Source organism: Amphiprion ocellaris, chromosome 18 (assembly GCF_022539595.1).
Source record: "Amphiprion ocellaris isolate individual 3 ecotype Okinawa chromosome 18, ASM2253959v1, whole genome shotgun sequence".
In the NCBI taxonomy this organism is placed as follows: Eukaryota; Metazoa; Chordata; class Actinopteri; family Pomacentridae; genus Amphiprion; species Amphiprion ocellaris.
The window spans coordinates 29,002,290-29,022,632 of record NC_072783.1 but is presented as its reverse complement, the minus strand read 5'-3'; the positions used below and the strand labels follow the sequence as shown (position 1 = coordinate 29,022,632).

At 38.6% G+C, this 20,343-nt stretch overlaps 1 protein-coding gene across 2 annotated transcripts in view; it reads left to right on the top strand.

Moving 5' to 3' along the window:
* The window catches only part of LOC111566726 (zinc finger protein 385C-like), an 83,431-nt gene that overhangs the window by 14,789 nt on the left and 48,299 nt on the right, over nucleotides 1–20,343 (top strand). The window contains exons 2-3 of one of the 2 annotated variants that reach the window (XM_035946904.2): nucleotides 3,334–3,426; nucleotides 19,265–19,540. In XM_035946904.2, the coding sequence (XP_035802797.2) occupies nucleotides 3,334–3,426; nucleotides 19,265–19,540 (369 nt within the window). The remainder of the gene's footprint in view (nucleotides 1–3,333; nucleotides 3,427–19,264; nucleotides 19,541–20,343) is intronic. The other variant, XM_023267478.3, reaches the window with a different exon arrangement.

The window sequence follows — 20,343 nt, the reverse complement described above, 5'->3', positions numbered from 1 at the left end:
TCGGTGTCACGCACCTACTGATCTGTGAGCTTTCAGGAGCACGAAACCCAAAGGGAAAACAGGCAGAAAGTGGCTTAACCCTGCTCTGTCCAGAGGTCTTTTCCAGATGTAAACATGTGTTCACACCCATGTGTCAGTGCCAAGAGAACTGAATAGCATTTCATTGAGATTCCTCAAGTAGCTGCTCACGTTGTTTCCAATGCCAAGTTTGTACCCAAGGTTATTCCCAGAATTTAAATTGTGACATGCAATGAGGGACCTAGCAACAACCCGCAGTTTAAAATAGATAATTGGTAAGCTTGTGCCAAAAGTACTTAGAATGAGGCGGAAATCTAAGGTAGAAGTGGAGAAACAATTTTTTAAAAGATACGTGCTGGACGAAGGGGTTGTTAAACCAGACATTGAAAGCTTTGACTGATGACTTTTTGCATTACTTGCATTTTGCAGTACTGTAACTTTGCTTAACAGGACACAATTCCAAACAATGCAACACAGTCTTTGTCTTAGACTTCAAGCACTTTATTTATATCTTTGCTGGAGTCATCAGAAAAGTCAATTCATATCTGGCCACCAACATCAGACCCTAAAGTAACTATATAACAGAAATAAACCGATTATCAGCCTGGACAATTATTGTGGCCGATATTTGCCATTTTTCCGATTGGCAGTATTTTTATTGACCGATTATTGATCAATTAAATACGCTACTTCAGGTCTGATGCAGTCACCTCTCTCTGTTGCCACAAACTAGAAAATTAGCTGCTCTCACAGTAGCTAAGGCTATGCTAACGGCTAGCAGCTAAGTCAGAAGGCAGCCAAAAATTATAATAATAATTAAGAATGCTTTAACATTTGGGCAATAAAAGTGATAGAACAGTGAAAGATTGAGAAAATAAAGAACAGCAGATGGAACTGCAGGAGACAAACTGGTCAGTCTCAGTCGATTGCACAAAAACAGATGAAAGCATCCTAATTTAATCGCTATTTCTATTTTACATATTCAGCTATAGTCACTGTTATTAATGAGGAAGCCTAGTTATGAATGACAGGTTCTCTGCTATCACATGATGTTAGAACATGACATTTAATGTATATATTGGTCCCAAATGTTAGTAATCGGCCTTTCTTGACTACCAATAATCAGCATCAATATCGACCTTTAAAAACTCACATCAGCCGATCCCTACTTAACAGGACACAGGTTCAAAAAATGCCACACAATCTTTGTCTTAGAATTCACCTTATTTATATCTTTGCTGGAGTCACCAGTAGAGTAGAAGGTGAAACTGGCCACAGAAATTGGACACTAAACTCAGTTAATAACTCTCTTAAATGAGGCAGAGCTCACAGCAGTAACTTGCTGTTGGCTGCTGCAGAACTCAGTGACCAGGGTCTGAAACTACAAGCTATATATCCTGAGTTTAACAGGCAAATGATCACATGAGGTGTACTCTTGGCCATAAGTCCCCACTAGCAGGATTTTAGCTGGCAGGAATATGTGGAAAAATCTTCAGAAAAGTACCCAGGACAGTGTTTGGGATGCTGCTCTCACACGTTTTGGATTTTGAAAATCGCAGATTATAGAAACATTAGCGATTTGGATTAACTTGAAGCGAGTCAGCTCCGTTCCTCCTCCATGCAGATTTTTACATCAGAGATTCACACAGAGACTTACTAGAAGAAGTTAAGTGATCTTGCACTGTACTACTCGGTGAGCCAGCTAAATATTATGTAGGAGAAGTCACAGTGATGTCTCCAATCCATTAACGCCTTCCAAGAAATGCATAGCAGACTGTAAATGGCATCTTTGACATGCACAGTTTACCATAAGTTGCGTGTGTACTAATGAATATGTACAGTCAGATGACTGCCTGGAGTAAAATCTACATTACACAGCTCAAAATGAATCTGCAGCAACCTTCTGCATGCTGAAAAAACAGCCAGTGTGTTTATTTCCTTGTCATTATCAGAACAGCGGACATGAGAAACATAATAGCTCTATTTCACTCAATATACACCCCATACTGTATGAATTCACACTATTTGTTGGCATTTTGCAGTGAGCTGCTTTTGTGAATGTAGCTAAAACAATTAAAGAGAATTTAGGTCAAGTCTTGTTTTGAGCGTGAGGGGAAGGCAGAGGAGGATTACAGCTGACTGTAGGCCAATCCCTCCAACAGCCCACATCTCGCACAATCATCCCAACTAATCCATCTCTTTGTAATCAGCAGTCTCTCACCACATCTTATGGCATGGCCCCTTCGAATCTCAGCACATGTAGTCCATTTAAAGCATATGCTGACACAGCTGGTTTGAGAACGAAGCTATTAAATTCACAATGATTTGTCATATCATGAAAACGCTTTTTGTTCAGCACCAAATGATCTTCGCTTGCATTCTCACATCAACATACTTGTATTTAGTTTGGGCTTTTTTAAATTTTCACCTCATATTTTTGCTGATATATTATTTATTAGAGATTTACAACACTCGTTTGACTTAACACGTTATATAGGTGCCCTGGCAGGATGCATATTCTGTTCAAAATGTTACATTTGTTTGGTGTGATGGTTGAATGGATAGGAAATGCAGGAGAAGCTGAATGATTGAGCAGAGATCAGCATCAAATTACAAAAATATAGCCATCCCTTATGTGGCAAAAACATGAAATCTTATCTTGACTTAAAGAAATAGTGTGACCATTGGGAATGACACTTACTCTCTTTCTTACTGGGTGTTATGTGCAGTAGTACCTGGTTAAAATCAATCAGCCTATTTCCTTAAGAAGTTGCTGGGCAGTCAGTAGAGATTCCAAGACTCCATCCATAGAGTTGTCAAGCCCGTAACCACCAAATAAAAACATTACTGTTCTTTCTACACTTCAGTTTTACCACTGATTAAAATAAACAGACATGGCATGTTAATAACTGAGCTTTACAGGAAAGAGTTAGTCTTGCTGTTTCTCCATGTCAGTCTTTGTTTTACACTAAACTGGTGCTTATTTCCCCATATTTACTCAACACAATAACTAGTATGCCATTAAGCTTATCATTTAACTCTATTTACATTAAATCAAACAAGAAAAATGTTGATCTCTTCCTTTAACAACTGAGTATACTGTATAATATTGTATTCTTACAATGCATAAAGAATTGTTTGATCCATCAGGTGTATGAAGTACAAAATGCTGTGCTATGAACTGTGTCAATGGTATAGATTATTAGCAATTTCTAGTTTTGAAACTGCACTTTCATGCTTTTTCGGTGTTTGCAAATTGGCTGTGCTCTGTACTCTGCTGTCATGCTCAGGTCACATTTGCTTTGGTACCCACAGGAGCCTCAGGCCTCTCCCAGATGGCTGATGACAGATGCCCACAATTGCTGTTGCCCTTGGTTGGAGAGCAGTTCCTCCCTCCAGATAAAAAAAGTAATTCCCGAGTTCCCACATGGTCCTAGTTTTCCCATTTGTCCTACCCTGGTTTTTGCTCATAATTTACTTTCCATCATCGTCTGTCTCTTTTGATGTCGCTATGGCCACCTACTGTCTCTGCTTTGCGTTTCTTTGAAAATAGCTCAGATTGTTTCAGCTTCTCTTTCCCCATTAGGGATGTCCAACCTCTTCTCTTGTCTCCTCTCCTTTCCTACACCACTCTTGTTCTTTGGCTTGATTACATGCCCTTTGCACCTCTTTTTATGCAATGATGATAGGCACTTACTAAAGATTAAATAAGATGTCTATTCCTATGTCCTCTATCCAGTTATATCCAGGTATGAAAAACCTGCTAGAGATTCGTATCTTGTTATTTACACCTGTCATACACTTGTGGTATTAAGTCCCCTGTTGAATCTTTGCATTGAAAGTGATACCGCTGGAGGAAGACTTTTGCACTTTGGTAAAGTGCAATGCCATGTTTCTGAGTGCTTGAGCTACATTAGTGCCCAGATTGCCTTTATATACTGTAAGTGTCAACAGTAGAGAGGAGACAGGAAATGAGAGGGAGAGACATAAGGGAATGAAATGAAACAAGGGTCCCTCGCACAATGCAAACTGTACAACCTACTCATCTTTCGTCTCCGCTTCAAACCTTTCAGTTGCCAGCGTGCTTCCTGTTATAGACTTTGGTTTCAAATACTGACTAAAAAAATTATAGTTTTCATTAATAATTAATTTACAATTGCATAATTGTATCAAAAAATTCTTGATTTTGAAATCTTTAAACATACAGAACATCATGTCAGCTTGTGTTTTTCTCAAAATTGTGTTGTTGCAGTCCAGCTATTTAAATTGATAGCATTTTGGTTTGCTTGAAGAACTGATAAGTGTTATGCAGTGATGTCTTAAGTGTGCAATGTGCATTTTTTGTAAGTAAAAGGCCTATAATGTACATTAAAATGTAAAAACATTTGAGTATTTCACTGGTACAACAAAAAATGTTCAGTGCAAATTCTTCTCTCTGTGTGACAGTAAATACAGTCTATCTGCCGCATGCTAGACGACACTTCAGTTTAAGAGACTCCACCTGGGCAAAGGAGATTACATTTTGTCATTCTTGACAGTGGCCTACCTCAGCAGTGTTTGCGCTGTGCACAAATGATCTTTCTGTGAATGTGTCAAGGCTGAAAGAAGATTAAGTGCAAGGACAGGGATTTATCCAAATAGACACAACCACTGGGTTCCTCTGATTATGGAAATCTTTAACAGTTTGTGCCAGAATAGGACTTTTACTTAGACTGATTCTAGTTTTCTCCGCTAAGCATTGGCTTTGAGAGAAACATGGCAGTATTTACACAATTGAAATGGTGCCATTTTGCAATTTATTCTCTAGTGTTTGATCCATATTATTTGACAATAACTGCATTATACAGAATTTAATTACAGTTTCTTATAGAAGGATTTTGCTGACTATAAATGTTGTCATTGCTCTTTTCAGTTAGTCTTAAGGCAGTACAGAAAATAAAAGACCCTTGTAAATTTTTAGGAAAAAACAGGCTTTTCCAGATTTTACACTACAATGAAGTCCATCCAGGCAGAAGCTTATCCCTCTTTATGCTCTCACCACTCTTTATGAGTCCACTGCTGAGAACAGGGTGTAACCCTCAGGGCGAGGCTACAATGAGCAGATACTCCTCTAAGGTTAAGGGCAGAGGTCAAAGAGAGACACCTGCCACCTCACACTATACTTTGGTAAAATGTTGAAATGCCCTTTGTGTGTGCTCACTGCTGAGAGAACAGCTTCACACAGCGGCGTTCATAGACAGCTGCCAACACCTCATCAATCTGCTTCATGGTGTATGGAAGCCTGTAAAGATCAAACATACAAACATATGATTAAAGCATAACCTAAGCAGAGATGGGACTGTGCATGTGGGTCAGTGTGGGTAATCTGTATTGGATGTGTGTGCTTTTACTGGCTGGGTGAATTTTGATGTCAGTACACTACATAATGTGTGCTTATTTTATTCTTGTAATGTGTTGTTGTTTGTCTTTTTACTTTTTGCTGCTGCTCTTACTTTTATGTCTGTCTCTCTGTCTGCCCCGTGACTCTGAACAACGATGAATATTAATAGAAAAAGGTTGATTTGACATTCGGACTGCCTGGTGGATCTTGTTGCATCTTTTTGAAGCTGAGAAAGCAATCAATTTCTTAATTAATGTGTATTTATCTTGATCCAGTCATAACCCATCGACTAGTAAATTAGACCACTTGGTGCAGTTCATTTTCTGCTGTGGTGGTATCAGAACTGTAGCTTCTCTTCAGAATTCAACACTGAAACCTTCCCATAACATTATTTGAATTGCACGGTTTCTCATCATCCAACAGCCTCAGGGGCAATGAGGGAATAATATGGTTTGGCAAATTAATGAACAAAGATTATACACATTTACTGGTTACCTTGTTAATTTTGCAGTTTTTGCCCTGAACTTGTGGTCTGTCTTTCTTCACTTCTCTGTCTCATGCAGCCACAGTTTGAGAATCCTGAGTTTGAACACTTCATTACTCTGCCTGTGTTTGCTGTGGTCCTATTACTGCTGCAGCTAGTCAGTCAACACAGGTAAAAAAACAAACAGACAAATCGTGTAGGAATTCAAAGAGCTTGGGAGTTTTTTCTAATGTATAGAGGAGGCTAAAGGCCTGACACATCTTATGATAGCCTCACCTTTCACCTCGACCTAATGAATGACAAACCACTCTCTGAACAGTCTCTGCTGTCTTAAATTAATGGAAACACACTATCCTATCCCTTCCCTTATATAGCTTCATATATTATACTGCAAAGAGGTCAGAGCTGCAGAACTGTTCACAATAAAAATATCTTCCCTTTACACTGACTCTTATGGGTGACTGCAAAAGCCAATTTAACAGCGTTTCAGTAATTTCACAATTACATTTCAGTAAATTCTACCTCAAGAGTCTCAGCAACAAGCTCAGATCTAAATGATTGCACCAGCAAATGTTCAGTTTCCTCCAGATGTCCCTACTCTGCAGACAGCATCTGTATCTTTACCGTTTATTGGGTAAGAGCACACTTTCTAGCTTTTGGTGACATTACTGTTGTGTGAATTGAGATCATGGTGTAAATAGCATTTTTATATCACTTGTTTACTAAGATAGATACCTCCTGATCATTGTAGATACTGGTTTATGTATACCAGTAGTGGTGTGAGGTAGAATACAGTGATGCTATATGAATTTTGTGTAGCACAAAAGACATTTTCCTCATGCTAAAATCACACATCAGGATTCATCACTGAACTTTATTTTGAATTTTTCTTTGAATGAAATGGTTTAAATGTCGCATTATGCATCTGTCTAGTGTCCCTCTAATGGATTTTATGATTCACTGAGCCTCTTGGATTGGTTGAGTAGTCCGTGTTGGCAAGTACTAGTCAACATGGGTAATACTACAATACCAAAGAGATGGCATGCAGAGCTGTCTAGTCCCGTAGAGCCTCCCAACACAGTGAATATGACAGCTGATTGGCTCCTCCACCTTCTATCTGTCTGTCTCTCTCACAGTAAGATGGTGCGACAGACGGCTCTGATTACGAACACTTAGTATATCAGTGTGTGTTCAGATTTAACATGTTTGACTCAGTGAATTTGCTTATTGTTAAGGTTGTGAATTTTCCGCTGCTCTTCTGATAAGTTGAGGTTAGTGTAAGGGATAGGTTTGGCAAGTTATGGTCAGGTTTAGTCTCCTGGAAATTAATACAAGTCAATGTAGTGTCCTCTGAAGTGATGGAAACATGACTGTGTGTGTGTGTGTGTGTGTGTGTGTGTGCGTGCGTGCGTGCGTGCGTGCGTGCGTGTGTGTGTGTATCTGCAGATAGCAGCGGTCTAATTAAAGAGCTGGCATGTCAAAAACCTGCTCTGCCTCTTTGTTTAACATTGGACCTAATCTCTCGCTACAGAGAGCAGTGTGTCTGTCTTTGTGTGTGTGTGTGTGCGTGTGTGTGTTTGTGTGCATCTGTGTGTGTGTGTGTGTGTGTGTGTGTGTATGTGTCATCCGGTGATTGCTGTGAGGTGCCTACAAGATGAATGCCAAACCTGTACGGACATTTGTTGGGAACCAGGCCAAGCCACCTTAGGGGAGCATGTGTTTGTGTGTGTGTTTGTGTATATGTGGTTGTTCACGTGAATTACATGTGTTAGTACGTGCCACACAACATCTTGTGTTGCTGTTATTTTCATAGATATTTAGGTGTTTGGACAATATTTCAGCTCTGAGCCTGAATGAGCATCACATGTGCTGTGCTGAAACGTTTTCTGTTGAGGCAGATACTATATGTGTGTATATTAAAGGAAAAACAGCAATGAATGCCTCTCATTACCTCTATAATTACTTCAGATTTTACTCATAAGACACATACCATTCCAATCGAATTGTTTTTGTACAATGTATGGCATGTCATTTATTCATCTATGTAGGCAGTATGCTGGAGCTTTAGTGAGAACATATAATACGCTGTTTGGATACTGAAATTAAGAGGAGGAAAATAGCAGAGTGAAATAACCATTTCAGATTCAGGACACAGTAATAATGTACATTCTTATGTTTTTCCACTGTATAAATCCTCCAATTACCTTTGTGTACCATGTAGACAAATTTATTGTTGTGTTGTGGTTCACCACTTACATGTTTCACAGCTGACCTGTTTTTTTTTTTTAATTAATTATTATATCAGAGCTATTTTAACATACAGAATACCGTACATAGTTTTCTATCTCACAGTCTCAATGCTGCGTACAGCAATATGCATATGCACAGCGTCACTGCCCCGTGTTCCCAGTACCAGAGTCCAAGGGAAATGGTGAGACTAAAAATATGCACCCTCTTAACAGCTCCCACTCACTTACCTAACAGAGTGAATCACTGCATTATATGAGTGGAACATTTGCAAATGACCTTGTCATAGAGATCTGACACACAAAAGACCACTCGTGCTCTGGGATTATGTATTGCAGCGCAGTTGTTTCTATAGGCACACATACACTGATCTGCCACAGCATGAAAATCACTGACTGATAAAGTAAAAAAATATTGTTTTGTTACACTGGCACCGGTCAATGAGTGACATCTGTTAGCAGCAGTCAGTTCTTGACATTGATGTGTTGGAAGTAGAAAAAAATTAAGTGTGTGTAAGAATCTCTGAGACATTGACACGGACCAGATTGTGATAGCTAGATGACTAGGTTAGAGCATCTAAAAAATGACAGGTTTTGTTGAGTGTCTTCCGTATGCAGTGCTATCTACCAAATGTGGTCCAAAGAAGAACAGAACGTAAAATTGAGATGTAGTCATGGGCACCAAAAGCTCATTTATGCAAAAGAGGACTGAAAGCAGGCCTGCATCTTCAAACACAAGAGCTGTTGTTGGACAAAAAAAGTGCAAAATGTTAGTGTTGCCTATGACAGAAAAGTTTTTTTGGGCGGGGGGGTTTATAGCCACTGCTAATCACTGCCGTTCAACGGAAGCGCCTACAATGGGCATAAAAGCATCAGAACAGAACCATGGAGAAAAAAAAGAAGCTGCCTTTTCATAATGTGGACCATCAAGTTGTTTGCGTCATTTAGCTGTGAAAAAGATGGTGTCACCACCTCGTGACTTCCAGGTCTCAAAGGATTTGCTCCTAGTGTCTTGATGCCTGATACCAGAGAACACCTTCAGAGGTCTGTGTGCCTTGATTGGTTTGGACTTTTACAATATTAGCCAAATGGTTTTAAAGTTGTTGTGGCCGATCGATGGTAAACACAGAGTGTGTTTCTGTGTGTTGCTGTAAGGGTCATGGTGTGCGTTTTTGATTGTAGTCTTTGTGTGGCAGTGTGTGTCTCAGTTTATTTATACTGTGTTGAGCCTTCCAGGTGAGTCATCCGTCTCTTTGAGCTGCCTTCTTAATAAAAAGCTCTTTGTCATCTTATTTTAAATGCACCACAGAGAGACACATCTTAGCACAACGAAGAAAAGCTTTTACTTCACCACTTTCTGATAAAGTGTATTTTATATTATTCCAGTGCACCTGCCCCCCACATTTTTCTAAAGAAAAGCAGTAAATCTTTGCAATGTAGAAAGTGCAACAGGAGAATATTTTGGAATATTTGCTTTTTGATTGTTATGTAGTTATCTGTTGATCAATTATTAGACTCCTATTTGCTTCAGCTCTAACTACACTACCCGACCACAAAGAGTGATAAGTTTCCAGATCATATTTTGTGCTATTGCACTGTAGTCATTAGGTTCAGCCTTTTTGGTCTTTTCCTGCCTGTTTGCCTGTTGCAGACATTTGCCTTGAGTTAAAATGAAGTAAGTCTTTTTTTTTTATAGCCTAATTGCTCCGTTGTTGGCATCATGACTCTCACAGCACTTCAACAAGGTTAGAAAAAGACTGTAGAATTGGCTAAATATTGAAAAATCTTAAAGCATAAGATGTAACGTAATTTACCTTGTAATTTACCCAAATCTACAGTGTTCCTCTGATCTTAACTGAAGTGTTTTAATTTCTTTTAATTTAACAATATACAGGATACAACAAGCAAACCTTGGTCTTCCATAACACTTCCCACACTTAAAAAAACGTTTACAGCTAGCATAATCCATTCAGCAATTGCATTTATCTTCGAGCCATATTTGGGAAAACCAATTAGTATTATATAAATGTCATTTTCCACAGACTGACTTGTTGTGTCTTGTTTTTGAGTCCATGACGCACTTATCAGAAACGTTGCAGGTGGCAACTTGCACAGCAGACGTCAATATCGGTGTCACACCAAGAATTCTGATTGTCCCAGCACCTGGATTCAGCACCTATTTCAGTGTTAAAGTGGTGAGATGATAATTTAGTTCACCCATGTTTCAGCACTGCAATCAATACATGGTATTTCATCAAACTGCAAACTATCTCGCTCTGGAGTCCACTACAGCCAGTGTTCACATAGTTGGATCCTTTTTTGATTCAGTTCCAAGTGGGTTTCATTCATCTCTCAAACCTGCCTGCAGGTTTGAAAGGCATGCTGTCTTTACAAAAATGGCAAAATTACACAATTGGTCAAAGCCAGTAACTGTAAAAACTAAAAAAAAAAAAAAGGATTATCGACTTTCTGATGGTCTTTGAAGTAGTCATCTGTGATTCTGTCTGAAAACATAACTAAATCCACCCTTAAAATTTTGATCAAAATCATTTTCTTCTATACTTTGCATTTAAAATGTTCTTGATTCTCTACAGCATTTAGATTTTTCAGATTCTGTAAGAAACTAGGAATCCTGCGCTCATCAATGCAACCATGACGCCATTAGCGACTCAGCTGCATCCAACTGTCATGTGACAAAAATTATTTTTATGTCAACTGGGCTGAACTGCTTGTCGTGCTGAAACGGAACAGATAGACGAGAAACAAATTAATTGTAACAAATTAAAAATGGAAGTTGGAAAAGTATGTGTGCATAGTCACCATTTTTCCATTATTGGTACTAACTATGGGCATTTGGGAAAAAGTTGTACAGGCTGATTCCAGGTTTTTCCATAGAAATGCAACTTCTTTGGCATTTCATTTAGTTTAAAGACAGTTCTTACTGCTTCTAACTATGATTGTGTTGTTTCCATAGCGGTGCGGAACTTTATACTGCAGTGAAAAATGAGCCCACAGTGAATAAAAATGTGACATGAACAAAAAAAATGCCTGCAAACTGCTTAGGGTTCAAGAAATTCAAGTCCATGGCCAAAAAAAGTTTCATTAAACCATTTATTTGTGGTCCCTTAGAAAGCCCTTCTGCCTGTCTTTGACATAGCAAAAGGAAAAAACATGGTGACCTATACAAACACATGCTAACTCAGCTCTGCAGTTGTTAGCGAGATTAAATTACTTAACATGTGGGACTGTCTCAACCCTCCTGCATCAGTGAAATAACTACTAATTGGAAAAGCTGGACTTTAATTGATATTCAAGGAATCATTTGGTAGAACTAATATTATATCCAGCATGTAATGTTTGTGTTTATCAGCTGTCACAGAAACCCGCAATGACCCCCTTGGTGTGGTTTGGTATGACTGTCCTCCAAACAAACCTAAAAAAGACTCAGTAAAAGGTTTTAAAGTATTTGGATATAGGAAGTAGATTAGGATTTGGATTCAGATTCAGTGAAATGTAACTGAACTCATCCTGACCTCTAGCTCTCTGCAGTCTATATTGTCCATGTTTCACCATTCCATATTCAGCAAACTGGATTTTTTCTATAATTTGTTTGTACTTTTCTGCACAAATTAAAGCATAATTGATCTGCGTTATGAGTGGGCAAAAAGGCTTGAAGTTATATTAACACAGGATATGCAGGGTTACCTCGCGACAAAGCTGTAATTGTAGCCCACATGTTATTCATTTGTCCAATATTCAAGACTAAAAAAGTCATTTTTAATGGTGAAAATAAGTTGTGATGTGTGAGCCGTGAGCATTTAGCCCCTGTGGGTTTCAAAACTCTTCTCCTGAAATTTGTTTTCTCATCACTCAGTAAATATATCCAATATAGTGATTATTAGAAAGATCAAAATTATTACTCATATTCCACCACTGTCCAGTTTTTCCGCTCCAGGCTGAGCGCTTCATCTGCTGTTGTCTGCCGTTGATGTAATGGAACAGCGATGATGACAGGTGTTGGGGTGAGAGAACTCATCTTGGCCTCAGTGTCTGGTATAATGCCATTTTTAAAAGAGCATATGCCTGTGCCAAAACATCCCATTCACAGCTGCCTTCTCCATAAGTGCTGAAGGCCTCCGTCCACCTCTCAACACATCTGGATTAGACTTGCTCATTCCAGGAAGTTTCCTTGATCGCAGACTAGAATGAGCCGCGAAAGTTCACAGGTTCAGGAGGATTAATGGCCTGAAGGGGCGTTGGATTTGTTCCGTCTTAATTCTTAAAGGCCAGTCTAAATAGAGGACTTGGTTCTGTGAAAGATATTCATAGGCCACCTTGTAGTTATATGTGATTATTATGGATTCAGCAGGCTTTGATTGTCTGGAGACAGATGGGCAGACTGTACGGTTAAGGAACAAAAAAACATTACATGCCACGTAGCCTTTATAGTGTAATAGATATACAGTACAGTCACAGGGAATTAAGTGCAGCTATATATAGAGAAGTGTCATGCTGTGCTGTGACCCACTGGGCAAATATAGGAATGTGATCTACATGCTGATTGAGTGATTTTATCGTATGATAATGTGATTTTTGTATTATCACAAAATGGAACACAAGTGAAAATGAAAAATTCCTCCAATCTCTGCAGGGCACCTGCTAATTTTACAAAATTTTAATAGCTAAACTGATATGTCCCTGAAGAAAAATCACATTTCTGAAAGTGTTTGATGGCATATTGCTCAAAAAAACTCTTTTACTCTTCACTCTGCCAACGCTTTTCTTGTAGAAGCCCTCATTTGTCAAAGCTCAGTGATAAACAAGTTCTCCCCTGGTGTGAAACAACAGCCCATCAAGGCGGGCAGCACATCATACAGATGGGAAGAGCAGCTTGAGGGAAACAGGCTGAACAGGTTGGCGGCTTTATAGCAACCTGTCAGCTCAGTGTCCACCTGGGTGGACTGTGTATAACTGCTGCTGTTAGCCTCTATCCAACATCTAACCTTCTTAGCTATAAAAGGCATTCATAAGACTTAGCAGGAAAAGCCAAAGCAAGCAAATAATATTTGTAGACGAGTGCACGATCTACTTAATACTGACTCAGCTGTTCTAAACCCTGCATTATCACATATAGGCCCATCTTTGTTTAAAAAGAGCTATAAATCATTTTCCATTGTGCCAAAACAAGCAACTAAAGAATCTCCTTCCTTCTCTGCAAGTCAGAGCTCTAAAATTGTGCATTAGATATTGGCAGTCCTTTGATTGGCTTCCAAATATTCGGTTCAGCCAGGGACTGGTAAAGAGCCATTTTCATGTCACAGAGTGAAATGAATGATTCCTCATTTATGTAGGCACCCATGTGGAGAACATTACACTGCAGCTACAAGTGAGTCCCCTGACAGAGTACTTTATGAAGTTGACAGGTCATTTCCATGCAGCTGTCTCGGGCCATAAAGCAAAGATGTTGAGCATGACTGTTACACAAAGGGATGCAGCCAGGTGAACTGTTTTATTTGTTTTATATCTGCTGTCTTGATTGACTGGTGACAAGAGTCTTTAGTTGGAATCCTTTTACAAGATCCAAATGAAGGATAGCATCATACTTAATTTTTATTTATCTTTATTTAACCAGGTAAATCCCACGGAGGTTAGCGAGGGAGACCTGGCCAGGGCAGGGAAGTTTCAGACGGGATCAGGCACACAAATAAAATAATAAAACCAGGTGATGATATATGCTTGTTCCAAAAAAAAAAAAAAAAAAAAAAATGAAGTTACAAAATCATTTTCAGCATGAAGAGAGCTAAAATGAGTCAAAAAATATGCAATAATGACTTGAGAAGTAATTTGAAAGATAATTAAAATCTCAAATTCAACCTGGAATACTAAATTCTTTAATATTATTTCCTTTTGCAAGCTATTCCAGCTGGCTGGAGCAGAAAATGGGAAGGCTTTCCTCCCAATTTCTGTTTGTTTGCTGGGGACAAGCGACTTATGTGTGTCTTGTGATTTAGCACCGTGATTGGAAGATGAACTCTGTGAAATAAGTTTGGCAACTTTTCAGAGAAGTTCAAATGCAGTGGCTTTATAAATAAAATATGCCAGTAACTGAAGCGTTCCTATTCTGCGGTAGCACAGCACTAAATAACAAATAGTATTCGTGTTGCTTAGATAGTTTGGTCAGTGGTGGACACAAAAGGAAGCCTTGGAGTCGGTGTTGATTGTGCAATTTATAAATTGTATATAATGTGGAGTGTTAAGATTTTTTGTCCGTTCTCTCTCTCTTTTGTTTTTTTTTTTAGATTTTAGCGATATAAAAATCTACAATACCCATTTGATTTCAGATAGCAAAGCTTTAAGTTAAATGGCTATCTGTGTTCAAAAACATAAAATGAGACTCACGAGATTAAAAACAAGAACGCAACCAATACTTTATTTTTAAGGCTGATGCCAATACTAACTATAGGGAGTAAAATGATTCACTTGTAAATATATCAGTTGATATTTTGATTTTATAGCTACATTTGTTATATTATAAAGGGTAGGACACAATGAAGACACCACTGACTGCTCAGCTGTTATGTGTACTCTGCTACATGTGCTGCATACAGTGCTGAGTGTTTTGTAAATGATGAATTTGCAGTCAATATTCTTATTTTGGATATATTTTTAATGATTTTTCTTATTTTATATATCAGACTTGTACTTGAAAGAGAAGAAAACCATGAAGGCACTGCTTGACTCCCTATCACTGTTTGCTCCTCTCTTATGTGTACTCTGCTACATGTGCTGCTGACAGTACTGAGAATATAGTAAACAATGAATTTGGAGTTGCAGTCAATATTTTTAAAAATATTTTTTCTTATTTTATATGTCAGACTTGAATTCAAAAAGGAGCGAAACCTTGAAATCACCACTTGACTCCCAATCACCATCTGCTCAGCTTTTGCTCTGCTGCATGTGCTATACACAGTGCAAAGTACACATAAAAGCTTGTAAACAATTATTTCAAAGCTATATAATGGCACAAATTATAAATTAAACCAAGCATATTTTCCAAGCACTTTTTTTCTATTATGCTCTGTTAAAAAAAAATAAAAAAAGGTCTTTATATTTGCATGTATCATATCACATGTACACCAATGCACTATATCGGGCTGTGTTAAAAATACGTAAAAAGGAAACCAAGTGTATAGTTTTAAATTTGCTACAGGGCAGATTGGATGCTAAAAAATCGTTCAGTGATTTTTTTTTTCCACTTTGGTATGACAGAATGCGTTTTGTCCCTGGTCAAGCAAACACAAACCTCCACATGTTGTACCCTGTGTCATGCTTATTTGTTTAGGATTTACGCTATACAGAGCATCAGGACAGAGGGTGCAAGAGAACAAAAAGCATCTTTTATGACCTCTGTTTCATATTCTTGGCTCTGATGTTGTCTTTTGACCAAAAGCCAGGCTGATGAGTGCTGGAATTTAAAGAGCTGGCCAGACAGCTTGACTACTAAGAGGACAACAGATAGTGTGTTCACTGATAAAAGGTACCAAGTTTCTAATGCTTGCACTTCTCTCAGAGCTTCATGATACACAGAGATCCTGCTACTGGCTCACTGGGATTTATCTGCAACCACAGGATGTGTAGCTGAGCTAATGTCTTCTGCATGGATAATTCTACCAGTTTGCAGCTCGCACCACTTTACTGTATAAAGTAGGCAGGGACATCTGAACAATGTGTCCCAAACATTATCTGGAAGCCATTATAATTCACAAATAATATTGCAGTACAAAGAGTGGAAGAGAGATTCCCTTTTTCAACTGTATTTACACTGATATTTGGATTTATATGCCTCTTTTGTGGGAAATACTCAGATATTTACAGTGTGTTAGTTTGTCTGCTCATTTGCTTATTATCCCAGTCCATTGTGTCGTATTTCTTTTAGAGTAATGTATCTTTTAAAACATAGTTGTTGGGTCTCATCTGCAGAGTATGGCTTTAAAAATCATAGAAATAAACTGTAATTTTAACAAAGTATGAACAATAAAGAGAAATTCATGGTGCCTGTTCATTTTAAAGGATCAAAGCAAGTTTAAATTCTCATTAAGTTAGATTTCACAGTTTCATTTTGTTTACGCTGGCAGAAAGGAACAACTTAAACCTTACACCTGCCTCTGTAAAAATATTTGCACGACACTCTACATAAATCATTGGAGGACCCAGAGCAACAGCTACAGCACTGTGAAGTTTTTATAGCTTCATTACGGAAGTGCAGGAAATCCAACCAGCGGTTTTATTTGGCTCATGATGAAGTTTTTGGTATCCATTTGTTTTGGTAATAGTTAGATTTCATTTAACAAGTGTTATAGGATGTGATGGGACGGAATATTAATGAATCTTTTGTGTCATATCTATTTTGTGTAGTTTTGTATGGAGTATAAAGTTATTTTTCAGATCATTTGTTCTCTCTTGAGTCATAGAGAGCAAAATGATTAAAAGTATGGACTGCTGGACTGTTGAACTTTTCAGACTTTATGGTTTAATGGTTTGCAAAACTTTATTATTAACAGATAAATGCATCACTTAATGAGTGACACTACAATTTTACTTCACTACATCTGGTGTTATCCTCAAACTTTAAGCTAAAACCGATAGATTCAAACACTCTTTTATATGTTCTACCATCTCCCTCCTAAATTCTAATAAGAAAATATATTTATTTATGTCTTTTATTTACCTGTTTCTTCTTGTTTTTTGTTCTTTTGTCCTAATGTTGTATTTATGTGCCCTGTGTTTTATGTGTTTTAAATATATTCATCCCACTGCTGTATAACCAACTGCCCAACTTGGGACACATAAAGTTGACTGATTGATTACTAGTACATCATATATCTAACCAGACTGTTGTGAAATACATCAAAAAATAAGCTAAATAATGTGCACTGGTCCCTGTAGGGCTTAACTGCATCTCTAGAAGTTAATGTATTATGATGAAAATATAGCAGCACTATCTTTGTGTGAATGATTTCCAGTCTCAGCTGCAGGTGCCACAGATTGTTCTGCGGAGCATCGGTCTCTTTGGCCATTTGGTCCAAAGCAGAGGACTGAGCTGTTCCCAGCTGCCCTTTCTGGTGCCAGACAGGCAGAGCAGCTTTGGCTGTAGTGCCAGCAGGAACCAGCAGCTGTGGGCCGGCAGGCAACCTGTTAAATGTTGTTTTTTAATGTGGCCCTCGGTGCCAACTCCAGCTGACCACATAAAGATGAGTGATTGGAGCAGCTCGGCTGGTTCCAACGTGCTGGAGGGTTTACACCTAGACTGCTGGCATCTGCGTACAGTATGAGATATTAGTTAACACAAGCATCGGAACTGTGATTGACTTGGAATGAAAACATGCCAATGCTTTACCCTCTTCTACCCTGGAGGTCACTGTACCAGGACCAAGCTATATCTGTGAAGAAGCACACAACTGGGACTGTTTGTCAAAAGTCACCAAGCATAAACCAGAGGCCAGTTGGTACTATTACAATTAACATGGATGAAGAATTGTTGTACTTCATTTCTTTAGCATCACATTTGGTAGAATTGTAGGTGATAATTTTTAGAACAGGTTTAACATCTGGACTCTCAAATTTACAGTTTTGATTAGATGGCAGTAAAAATTTCAGTTTTTGTGGAGTTTTTTAGATGTCGCTGTGACCTGATAATGAGGATACAGTCTTATTTTATACTTTATGTTATTCTCTTATTAATATTCTTGCTTCAGCAGAACTGCAGAGAGGTGCACGGGGTGGATGGTGGGCATACAAAGTGTGGGTTAGTTTTAGGCAAAAGCAACCATTGGCAATTTCAGTTCAATGCTTTACAAAGATCTTGTGACTCTCATTTGAAGCCACTGTTGACTTTGTTGGTCAGCGTACTTTTTGCAGCATTATTGCTGTAGTTGTGTAAAAACAAAATCTCTAAGACATTGGGTTGTGTTTTTTCTAGTGACTTTAAATGTTTAAGAGTTGCTGCCAAACAGTTTTGCAGTTTTACATGTGTCAAAGTTACATGTAAATCCATATTATATTGTGAAGAAGAAAAAAAGAGCGTTATAACAAGCCTGCCAGATATCACGTATCTGGCTTTCGGAAATTATGACAATATAATATGTTCACTATTTTTTAACACTCCGTTTAGGCATGTGTTGAGACACTCCTTATTCCAGTCAACATCTTCACCAGCAGCTGTTCCTACCCACTGCCAGACTAACATTCACATAATTGTGGTGATGGGCTGCAGCTTTGAAGTCCGTGTTGCTGGTTGGAGGCTGATGAATTCCGGTGAACACATTTCCATTCCACTTTCATCTTGTCAAGTAGAATTTTTAGAACAGCTAGCATTTTACAAATGAATGTTTCTGTTCGGCAAGATTGGGGGGTGGGGGTAAATCCAAACGAGGCTGGCGATAAAATGTCCAGCACCACGAGGGCTTAATTGATGCCATTATCATATGAACAGAACCAAAACAGAGAATTCACTTACTGTAGACTTTGGGTGACATTTCCACATTCACGGCAGAGCTTGCGTTTAGCTGCTGCTTGATTTATGCTGTCACTCTTTCATAATCACTCAGCCATTACAGGTATTAAGGCTGCGTTCTACCACAAAGAAACATGTCACTTTTTGTATGCCAAGAATCGGCTTTTACCATCTGGTGAATAGAAAGACGGTGGAACAAGATATTTATCTGCAGTCTGTAGATAAGTATCTTGTTTCAAGCCCTTTAATGGGGTCTTAGATATTTTGAACGCATGCATCTGGACATATTCCTACATTTTTTTGAACTGGTGCTCTCGTCAAAGGATGTAGATAAAAATCAGGTGAAAAGCGTTCTTTGTTTGCCTGTAAAATCTCACTGTTACAGTTAAATCAAGCAGTACAATGGCGGTGAGCATGAAATTGCAGTTTGGCTAATAAAATAGAGCAGAACTCCTCTCTTCTAAATGAAGCCATGCTGCTCTGTTGCCCCCCTGTGGAGGATTTAACAACTTACATATGAAACATTTTGACTTAAGCATTTTACATGGAGACTGTTGCTTCTATTTCACATGCATTTCTCAAAACTACTAGATACTTACCTCTAAAATATTGTGTTTCCTCAGATATGAAGCGTCCAAAGAGCAGCAACTGGCTGGACAGCAGCCCTCCTCCCAAGTGTGAGGATGGAAGGGATGAGGAGGAAGAGGAAGAGGACGACAAGGAGAGGAGGGTCGGGATGGGGATCAAGGCCAAACGGGAGCGGCGGCAGGGCAGCGGGAGTGCCACGGTGTGCCAGGTGTGCAACATCCAGCTGAACTCCAGCGCCCAGGCTCAGATCCACTACAGAGGGAAGACACACCAGAGGAGGCTCCGCCGACTGGCAAAGGCTGTCAGTGCAGGTAGGGATGCACACTTTTTCTTTTCTTCTAGAAGAGTTCTCGTGTGTTCTGATTTAATGTAGATTATTGCTGTTATTTAGTGTGAAAGTCGACTGGGCTCTTTGTAAATATATCCTGCTAAAGTAGCTTTATACTAGATAACAAGAAGATGAACGCCTGATAGATAAATGCTTAGTTATTTTGCACTATATAAAATGAATGAATGCTCCATGTCTTTGGAGGACTTTTCCATTAAATTTGCCCTCTTTTAGGTGTTTTTCAAAGTTTCTGATGCTCTTTGTGCTTGTATGGCTGATGTGTCTTATCTCTGTGCTGATTTCTTTTGTGGTTTTACGGTCTTGGAGTCAGTGTGTTGTTATTGGGTACATGATAAATAGTGGACAGCATTGTGAATAAACTCTGTAATATAGTGGCTTTGCAGAGAATTTAAGTTGAGTGAAGCTCATGATGTCCATGATTATTTCATTTTAGAGTGATAAATGGTACCAACCAGAATTATATCCATGGCAAGAAGGAGAAGGTGCCAAAACTATGTTAGGGAATCCCAACTAAAGGTCCGTTTACTAGTTTGAGTGCCGTTTTCCCAGTTGTAAGCGAAATGAAGCTCTGGAGTTTGTACCATTTTTATTCAGAAGTTTACTGCTGATGCAATGCTGTCTCTTAAAAATTATGTTCCTGTGCAACTGAAATGACAGAGGCATAAATCAGCAATTGGACTTTTCCCTTGGAAAACAGGGTCCGTGTCTTATTTGGTAACATTATTCTTAGAGTTACATTTTGTTTACATTTGTGTTTACTTTTCA